Source organism: Nannobrachium achirus (assembly GCF_963921795.1).
Source record: "Nannobrachium achirus genome assembly, chromosome: 20".
NCBI classification, from domain to species: Eukaryota; Metazoa; Chordata; class Actinopteri; order Myctophiformes; family Myctophidae; genus Nannobrachium; species Nannobrachium achirus.
This window is the reverse complement of record NC_137827.1, coordinates 23,373,420-23,384,120: the sequence shown is the minus strand read 5'-3', so window position 1 is coordinate 23,384,120 and position 10,701 is coordinate 23,373,420. Positions and strand designations below refer to the sequence as shown.

The following is a 10,701-nucleotide window of genomic DNA, read 5'->3' as shown; positions in this document are numbered from 1 at the left end:
CCTGAGACTAATCTACTTTTACAAGCACTCATGTCCTCCCAAGCAGCGATATGGTGAATCTTTTTACTATTGTGTGTGAGTGTGTGTGTGTGTGTGTGTGTGTGTGTGCGTGTGTTGTTGTGTTTTTTTACCATTCATTTCTTCTAAATGTTAAATTATTTGCAAACGTTGTGTTCATTTGACTTTTACAATGCACTCTATCCAGATACAAGTCCTATTTTTTGCTTGACTATCAATTTGTCATAAAACAAATTCCACTGTCTTTCAAAAGCCCTCAACATGAAGCAAAACATTTACAACTGTTACGTGAAAATAGAAGTAGTCCCTGTATGCATTTGAGCCATGTTTAAATGTGCATTTTTATAGACAACACCTGCTACTTCCTGTTGAGTGGATTTGATCCACAGAGGCAGGTGTTGGAATGCCCCAAGTCATGTGACCAGGATGTTCCTCCAAACTAAATGCGTCATCTGGGTCGAACCAAAAAGGTCATTCAGTAGGGGGAACATGTAACATGTCTGTGAAAATGGCCACTTAAACCACTATAGCTTTATTGAATGACTGTACACATATACAGTAATCGCTCTCTCATTAGACATACATGGTTGCTGATTTATGCAAAAGCTGTCCTTTGCCGGCACAATGAATTCTCTGAATGCTTCTCAAGTCATTACTAAACCCTCTATCCACACTATATATCAAATGAGCGAGGATTGGGTGCTGTTAATGGGACTTTGGGTTTAGATGAACGTGCCTTTCTGCTATGTAGAATGTCAGACGGCAATTGTCTGAATTGGTGTTTGCACTACCAATAACAACAATACATTAAATTGTATGTTTCGAACACCGTTGATTTTGACAGGGCTATCGGGGGGGAAAACCTCCGCAAATGTATATTATTTCACTTGATGAATTTTGAGCTGATATAACTAGGAAGTAGTGAGACCAAGGGAAACGAACAAAAAGTCACGCTGTCTTTTTCACACATTCATCCTACATTGCTTATAATCCTGCTGCAGCTCATAGTATCACAGTACGTGACAATGCTACAGTAGATCATGTTTCATTTTGATGTGTCTCTCGAAACGCCCATGAACACAAAGGATATTTTTATACAATGTCAGATGCAAACATATGGGATAACAGGGATAGAAGTGAGCTCACAGTGAAAACACAAGCGCTCGCTCACTTACACACACACACACACACACACACACACGCACACACACACACACACACACACACGCACACACTCGCGCGTGCGTGCGTGCGTGTGTGTACTTCATGGTCCTATAAACAGGGGATTCCAGTAATGTCCCTGTGCATGACATCACAATGTTCTGGAACCTAGTGCCTTGTACTTTAGTTGTCTTCTAAATAATAACTTGAATGTAAGTTCTGTCATTGCTCTTGGATTTGTGTTGGCAGTCACATAACAATTTCAAAGGCACCAAAAGAACAGTTGTTAGTTGTCTGATGAGAGAGACGAGAGAACACCAAGCCTATTTGTCTAAAAATGCATTTGGTGCTTCTCACAATTTAACATTGAAATCTACACTGACATGCATGACCATAATATATTGCATTTCAACCTCATGTCCAAGAAATACACATGCCCGTTTTTCAGTGCAACACAGGTCTACAAATATGGAGCGATTGTAGCATTCTTTTTTTCCCTCATTCAACAGTTTTCATGACCTAACCCTCGTTAATGAATAGGATGAACATAACATTGGAAAATATCTTCAGCTCAGATATCATACCAAAAATGAGCCATGGGCAAATAGTAAAACATATTGTTGTTGATGTTTTGTTCTTTGTTTTGTTTTTTATCTTAGTTTGAATTGAACGTTTGTTATCTGAAATGATGTGAATGTATTTTTCTAAATCTACATACTGCAATAAAAGTTTATATTTATAAAAACATAAAACTTGGCATATTTCATTCTTACTTCCAACCCAAGTTTTTCTCCACACATGGTGCCTGACTATGATAAAACTGCACAATGACATCTTAATCCATTCAGTCTCTAGTCATACAATATGTCTTAAATGCATCTAAATTCATGAAAGTATACTGTACGTCTTCCCAACATTTAAGAGGCTTATGCAGCCAAACTGTGCAAGGATGGGGGAAAACCCGGCATGCAGTAATCCAGCAAGCCTAGAACTGCTCTCTGCAGAAATCTAGTGATCGTTTGCACATGCCTGGAAACCTGGAGTTCATTAGCCCTCCTTTTCTCATCTCAGCCCCTGTAATTCAAATAAACAGCAATGAGATTTCCAGAGGTAGAGCTCTTAAGGGTGGGGGGTCTGCATCTCTCCACAGCCCCAGTCCAAGGGCCTTTTCCCTGGGCTAATGCTGAACAAGTCCTCCCTCGACCCCCCGTTCCAGCATGTGGAAGAATGAATCTGAAGCACTGTCACTCACAGACACTGTGGGTCTCTGTCTAGGAAGAAGTAACGTCCTCTGTCTTAATTCAACTCTGAGAGAGTAAAAATTGACCCCTAAGAGTCCATTTGGGTCCATTCTCACTTACACTTACACTTTTTACTTTTAACAGTGTTTTACTAAGTGCACTCTTTTCCTGGCTTCGGGGGCTAACTAACTCGGCAGGCCCCCCAACAAGTAAACCAGGAAGGACATATAGATAAGATGGAGAAGCGAGCTGGACAAATGGCAGAACAGCCGGGGATTTCATACACAACAAGATCTCTGCACTGAGGTATAGGAGATGCCCTCTACCTGAATCTTGGCCGGAGGACTTACGTGATCCAATGGTGACCTAAATAAACAGAGAGTGTTTGTCTGTGCTCACTGTGCAGGACAGAAAGAAGAAAAAATGGGAGAGACTAGCAGGAGAGGCAGGCAACCGGGATAGAGTTACCTGTGCACAGGTGACCTCGTCGCCATGGGCATTGGATTAGCTGATTGTTAGGTATCGGGTAACTTCTCCTGTAATATTGAAGAGGGTGAAAACAGCTTTGTTGGAACCCAGAACAATGTCCCTTTCGCAACAGGAGCCCATACTCTGTTGGTCTCACGGGGAGGGGCCCATGCACAGAAACCCCCCAAATTCCACCTGTGTATTGTGCCCATAAATTAGATGTGGGTGGGGTGGGGTGAGCAGAAGTTGCTTTTATGCGTTAGGTTTATTAGCAATAGTATTTATGGGCTATGAATTAAAATATATCCGTTAGGGTTTATGTTCGGTATGTTGCATTCAACTGAATTTAATGTAAATTGTGCAAATCGCACAATCGGGGGGACGGGGGCGAAAAGGAAAAAAAAACAGAAAAAACATAACAAGGCCGTCCTTCCATATCCAAACGGTGGAACAAGTAGATGTATCATTTCGTCCACAATTTCAAACGTGCAACGTAAAACATACGTGGGCAGGCAGTAAAAAAGAGGGAACCCCCACCCAGAACCCGGGCCTTATTAAAAACGCTGACCTCTGATCTTTTGGATGGTTTCAAAGCTGACATTTAATGTGGCGCAGCAGACTGCAAGCCATATGTAACATGACCTGGGGAGCACGGTACTCCGTTGCTCCACGTCCCACTAATGAGAGGGCAGGGGTCGCCGGGTACCGAGTGGCTCACATAGACCCACCACTAGTCGCCCCATAATACACAGGGGTGAGGCATTCTCAGTGTCAACAGTAAAATCCTCAGTATTCCTTTAACTGTGAAAGTAGGCCTAAACAAATGCAACCGGTTATATTTGTACACTCAGAGTTACAAATTGATTTTTACTTTGAGTATAGGCTCCTGATGTGGGCCTCAATGTAGTAGAATACACAGCAATTTACGTGATTTGTAGCAGCTTCAGAAATATAAATATATATATTTTTCCTTTCCACCTCCTCGACCTCAGATAATTGAGTTGTTGTTGGGCTGGAAAGATCTACTGTGCACATGTCCAGTCCATCATCTAGGATGGGAAGGGTATAAGGTGTGACCCACTGATTCACTGCTTGGTTCTGGACAATAAGGACAACCTTTACCATATGTGGGATAATGTTCTAAAGCCCATATTGGACTAGAGAGCTATGGCAGCTACCCTCACTACATGTTTTACTGTTTGCGTGCGTGTGCGTGCGTGCGTGTGCGTGCGTGCGTGCACCCAGTTGAAATGGGATATAGGAGAGAGAGAGAAGCACCAGCTGGAAGGCTGCATCATGTCCACACCGCACTGGTCAAATGGTATTTCCCAGGGAGAAACACACCACTTTGTAACAGGAGCAATGCAGCAATAGGCTACACGGCACATGGCATGATGACCATTGAAAAACTTATAGTTCGACTGCCGTCAACACCAACGTTAATTCAATTATGTCAAACTTCACTTTCGATTAAAAGTAGATCTATATGCTATGGTTTGCAAAGACTCATAAAGACGTGGACTATGCATGATAATTACAGGAGTTTTACTTCGCGTTATTAGGCTGTGTGTGTGTGTTTTGCAGCTCATCATATTTTCATGACATCATGACGTTGCTAATATCCTGGCGCCCCCTCCCTGCCGACAGGCACACAAGGAGAAGCCTGTATTAATGGATTTGTTTTTGTTTATTAATTTGTTTGGTGGCTTGGGGGTTGTTTTCTTATTTCTGCCACAGAACAAAAATAATCCTTACACTACAAATAGCTCCATGCGCCTCGGGGGGTGTTTACAAAAAAGACAACTGTAAAAACCCCAGACCGTAATTGCATATTTGTAGAGGTGGTCCTCTGAGGAAATGCGTAATGATTTTGATGGGGGGTGACCCCAGCGCACTTGTACGGGGCCTAATTTTCCAACATGACAGGAAACTCTGTTAAGCTGATAATTGCAGCTCCAATTTCATTTAACTCACTCATGTCAACAGTTGTGTTTTGTTTTGAGAGAAGGAGAAGTGTTTTTCAGTGCCTTTTTGCCGGTAGCTATAGGCCTAAACCCCTTTTAACTCTTACATTAAAAGCACGTTTCAAACAGGCAATTAAAATTAAGCAAAAAAGGCCTGGATAGTGAGTGGCAAATTTTTATCTCAGTTAATTAATGTGTATACGTAATTAAGCTATATAGCCTGCAGCCTATTGCCTGTCTTCAACCAATTTAGACATTGATAGGCCTATATTTGGCCTAAGAAGGTAATAAAAATCAATTAGCCTAAGTTAACTAACTGAAATCAATTACCTAATTTATTTATTCCATTTATGTCTCGTCTTTTCTTTATTGTTTTGTCTTTGGTAACAATTATTATTTTGAGTTTCGCCAGAAAGTCCAGAAATCCGGAGGAAAGCCGCGGGACTACATTCGACATTTTTTAGTCAATTTAAACAGTATCGGCATTGTTTCAGCACGCAGCTGAAATAGCACTTTTGATTTAGATATAGCGAAAACCATCTGCTATAGCCAAGTTCCAGCGGGCCCACCCTTGGTTGACTTTCACATTATTTTCTCCCATTTCTTTCTTCTTCTTTTTTTTCTTTTTTTTTTTTTTCTTAACTTTTACTAAACCCACCAATGGCTAACATAGTCTTTTCGATGGTGACATTTTTATGAAGTGTTTTCAGGTGTTTTTGAGTCTATCTTTTCTTTTTCTTTTTTTCTCCACCCCTCACTCATGCGAGTTGTGTGCAGTTGCAGAGACGTTGTCGCCACGCCACTCGTCATCGTTGCCCGGGGGCAGAGTGGAGTGAAGGGGAGAGAGACCAACATCTTGAAATAATCACGACCTGAGCTCCAGCCACGTCCCCTGGCTTCTCGGGTTAAAGGAGGAGGCGCAGTGCAATGTGGTAGAGATATTAGAGAAACCCGAGACCCGCTCATCAGACAGCTCATTTGCTGAAACATTGAGGTTTAGAAAACTGAGAGAGGGAGGGAGAGAGAGAGAGAGAGAGAGAGAGAGAGAGAGAGAGAGAGAGAGAGAGAGAGAGATGTTGCATGGCCTAATAGCTATAGCTCGTGTGAATAGTGTCCGCCGAAATACCAATAAATTCAAATAAACAATGTATTCTGCCGAGATACAAAGCTTTTATTGACTATAACATTTCTGTGAGCGCATATTATACGCATTGCGATTTGCCAACCGCAGCCAATCCATTTAAGCAGAAATGTGTGTGTAGGCCTATATAGACTAGTCTGTAATATTTATGTAAAAAGCAGCTGCATAAATTCTTATGCAAATGTGACTCCATGAAGGCACACAGCTAACTGCCAAATGTGAGATTCCCAAACGTGAAATAATGTTGAAAGCCTAAGAAATAATGGCCACACAAATGATTTCATTTTCCCTTGCTTATAAACTCAATTGAAAACATCATCCAGTTGTTTTGGCCTTTCTGATATTTTACAAGATAGCATAGGCCTATACATTTTTTTCTTTCTCCTTTTTTCCTGTGGTATAGACTAATATATATATATATATATATATATATATATATATATATATATATAATCAGAATTTGTCAAGAGCTGCCTCTGATTTCAAGTTGAATTTAGCCAACACTTTGTTTTTACAGGTGTCTGAAGTCACAAAACAGCGGTTGGGGAATAACCAGTGCTCCATTGAACATCATAACCCGTGAAAGAAATCAAATAGCATAGGCTGCAGGTCAACCATTTAAAACGTTCTCAGAGAATGTTCAGCAAATAATATTTTCTGGGCTTAACCCTGTTCCTTTACATATTGCATGGGAATCAAGTTGCAAATCCTGGTGAAGATAAGGAAACGTGATCTATGCCTCAAAACACAACTCGACGCCCAAGAACCACTGACACACACAACTCATTTACTAATGGATTGGTTTTGTGTTTCACCCACACAAAACATTCGAGACAGTACGGTGCCCATCTAAGCCGCGAGTTCCCTGAAATATAAATGTAGGCTATATTCTAAACTTCTGATGTCTATTGATGATGATGATCATAGCCATGGGTATAAAATAATCAAAACAGCAACAGTGCACAGTAAAACATAAACAACAACAACAATTAATTAATATCTCCAAAGTGCCTAAACATGGACCCAAACGGACATGCATGCCCATTTTGGGACCATTTTAAACTCTCAAAGTCAGAGGCTACTGCATGAGATATAGTGTGTGTGGCACCGTGTTACGTTAGTAATGGGATATTCCAATGTAGCCTAATGTTTTAATTATTCATTAGACGAACGGGTTTGAAGAACAATGAAAATTAAAACATGTTTATGTGGATGTTAATTGCTAATTGGTGCCTGTGTTTCTAGATAATTCGCCTATTACAACTTACATTTGGATATAATGGCTTATTTAGCTATAATCGTACAAATGGTGCAATAAACTGTGTAAATGATGAGAAGAACATAGCGGAATATTAATATTTTTTTATACCCTAGACTTTCTCACCTATACGAATATTAGCGAAATAATAGGCTAATTCCAATCAGCAGATAGGCCTATCAAGTCGTCACATAGCGCACGCACGCACGCACACACACACACACACACACACACACACACACACACACACACACACACACACACACACACACACACACACACACACACACACACACACACACACACACACACACACACTCTCTCTCTCTCTCTCTCTCTCTCTCTCTCTCTCTCTCTCTCTCTCTCTCTCTCTCTCTCTCTCTCTCGCTCTCTCTCTCCTGGCGTGGCCCATAGCATTTCAGGCAGGTAGATTAGCCTTGCATAAAGTCCCAAATGGAACCCTGGATGGCACGTGCAGGCCTAACCGTTATAGGAAGTAATTAAATTATAACACCTAATAAAGTAAACTACTTCATAATTAATAGTCTATGAAATGAGAGATACACCTATTGCCTGCAATCTGCATGTGATTAACACTGTGGGCGTTGACGGTGATAATTGATAATGTATGGAGGAGAGATGCAGCCGTCAATGGTCTCAATATATGAAATCTGCAATGATGGGACATTCATTTAAATATATAGTCTATCATAACGCGTTATAAAGGGGCCTTTAAGAGTTCTGTAATAATTGATTAGCATTTGGGTGTTCCTCTGCACCCCCGGCTAACGGCGTGGAGAGGGTTTGGGGGTGGGAGGCTGGGAGCGCTCCTATTTCAGCCCCTGACGTACTCCCTCTGGGGAGGAAACGGAGCTGCAAACTCAGTGTTGTGCTCGGCTGCCAGGGTATAGGGCAGAGGGAGAGCCAATCAACGAATCGCACAGGCTCCCTTTAAGCCTGACATATCTCCAACAGGAACAAATTGTCCCAACAATCAACATCCGAATCTCCCCGTGCGCATCAGGGGTGGAGTGGGATATCGCACGGACGGATTGCCGCCCGTGTCCCGGAGCACAACAACACACCCGACCGTGAAGACACACACGAGAGAAAGGTCCAGCCGCATCATTTGGGATACCATCGCCGGGGCGGAGGAGCGAGAGCCAGACATCATGTCCATCTTGCCGTCGTTCGGGTTTACTCAGGAGCAAGTGGCCTGCGTTTGCGAGGTGCTGCAGCAAGGGGGGAACCTGGAGAGACTCGGCCGCTTCCTGTGGTCCCTGCCGGCGTGCGACCACCTCCACAAGAACGAGAGCGTCCTCAAAGCCAAGGCGGTGGTGGCCTTCCACCGGGGGAACTTCAGGGAGCTCTACAAGATCCTGGAGAGCCACCAGTTCTCGCCGCACAACCACCCGAAGCTCCAGCAGCTGTGGCTCAAGGCGCACTACGTGGAAGCCGAGAAGCTGCGCGGCCGGCCGCTCGGCGCCGTGGGGAAGTACAGGGTGCGGAGGAAATTCCCGCTGCCTCGCTCGATATGGGACGGCGAGGAGACCAGCTACTGCTTCAAGGAGAAGTCCAGGGGCGTTCTGAGAGAATGGTACACGCACAATCCCTATCCGTCCCCGCGGGAAAAGAGAGAGCTGGCCGAGGCCACGGGACTGACCACTACGCAGGTCAGCAACTGGTTCAAAAACAGACGCCAGAGAGACAGAGCCGCAGAAGCTAAAGAGAGGTAGGCTATGCGTGTGTTTCTAAAGTTGTCTCAAATCAGACAGCAGGAATATCTAATCATATGAAATGCTAAAACGATTTTATGTATAATTATTATGGAATTATTTCCCTAAAACACAGGCCTTAACGGATTTCAGTGAATGAACCGTAAACACCTCTTCATAGGCTAGCCTACTGTTGACACTTGATAAAGGATTTCTGTTCAGCCTTGACCTATATAAACTGAATTAATTCAAAATGTAGGCCTATATGAAGACACATAGCATGTAGCAGCTTAAAAGTAAATCAATCATTTTTAAATGTTTAATTTCTGCACTAGCCTAATCCATGTGGCCACAATTTGGCCATATGCCTGTATCAATTTCATGACAGCCAGGCTGAATAGATTGACGTTACGTAGGCCTATGGCCTATAATATTAAAGGTTAAATTAGGTTACATTGGTAAAGAAACATTAGGTTCAGAATTAATTATCTGAACGCAATGTAATAAGAGCTGTGTGAACCACAACTCATCTCTAAAATGTAGCCTATGCATTGTACGAATTATATAGCTAATGAATAGGAATAGGCCTATTATCTAATGAACACTATCGAATTCTGTTTTTGTTTTGTTTTTAAATCAGGCTATTATACAAAAGCAAGCTCGCTTGTTAAAACAATATGATTATCCATTCCTTATGCTATTGACGAATTGATACATTTCAAAGTGTAGCCTACAATTTCGAATTGACCGAAGTCACTGGTGATGTTGGGGGATATTAAACGTTTTAAAAAAAATGTTTATCTAATATTGTTTGTTTCCCCTCGCCAGGGAGAACAGCGAAAACAACAACTCCGGCAACAACAAACAGAACCAGCTGTCTCCCCTCGACGGAGGCAAGTCGCTCATGTCGAGCTCGGAGGACGAGTTCTCCCCTCCGCAAAGTCCCGACCAGAACTCTGTGCTTTTGCTCCAGGGAAACATGAGTCACCCCGGCGCCTCGTCTTACCCCATGGCGGGCCTGGGCGCCCCACAGTCGGTGCACGGAATGCATGGACACCCGCACCAACTGCAGGACTCGCTGCTGGGACCTCTAACATCCAGTCTTGTGGATCTAGGTTCTTAAAGGCTTCTCCTCGGCTGTATTTCCCCAACCCCTCCTCCCTCCTCCAGAGACTGATAACTGTATCAGATTGACTACATATATGAAATAACACTATGGTACCTTATACTAGACTGACCTGTCTGTCGTTAAATTTGGATAGAAATATAACACAATTTCTTTTTAAGCGCTTAACCTATCCTATAGGCTGTCTATAGGAGGTTCTCTCTGATCCACCTTCCCGTGAAAATACAACCGCCCCCCCCTCCCCTTCCCTTATGAAACTCTGAACTCAACGAAACACTTAACTGGACTGCCCATTTGCTTAATTTATGATATTTTGTTAAGATAAAAAATGTATAGCGACTTCCGGCTATGGAAACTAAGAGGCAAGGTTTACTTTAGAGTCATTATAAACAGTTTCCAATAAAACAAAAGCTATATACATTTGTCTTACGTGTGTTATTTGTAGGCTATCCATTTACTGAGGAGAGAATAAAGCGGATTTATTTAATGTATAGGCTTCAAACCCTGCCCAGCAGACCTGCAAACTAAACGAAAAGAAAAGAGAGAGAAAAGGAAAAAGAAAGGCAAGGGGACAGCCGGACGGGTCGACCATCATTATTTCAATCATCA

The 10,701-nt window shown here is 42.6% G+C and overlaps 1 protein-coding gene across 1 annotated transcript; it reads left to right on the top strand.

The window, feature by feature from the left end:
- Positions 1-8,423: 8,423 nt before the first annotated feature.
- Positions 8,424-10,089, top strand: six1a (SIX homeobox 1a; the record flags this gene model as incomplete). Its single annotated transcript, XM_080750420.1, has 2 exons — positions 8,424-8,983; positions 9,795-10,089. 2 exons carry the CDS (start codon positions 8,424-8,426, stop codon positions 10,087-10,089), a joined length of 855 nt encoding a protein of 284 aa, XP_080606546.1.
- Positions 10,090-10,701: the final 612 nt, after the last annotated feature.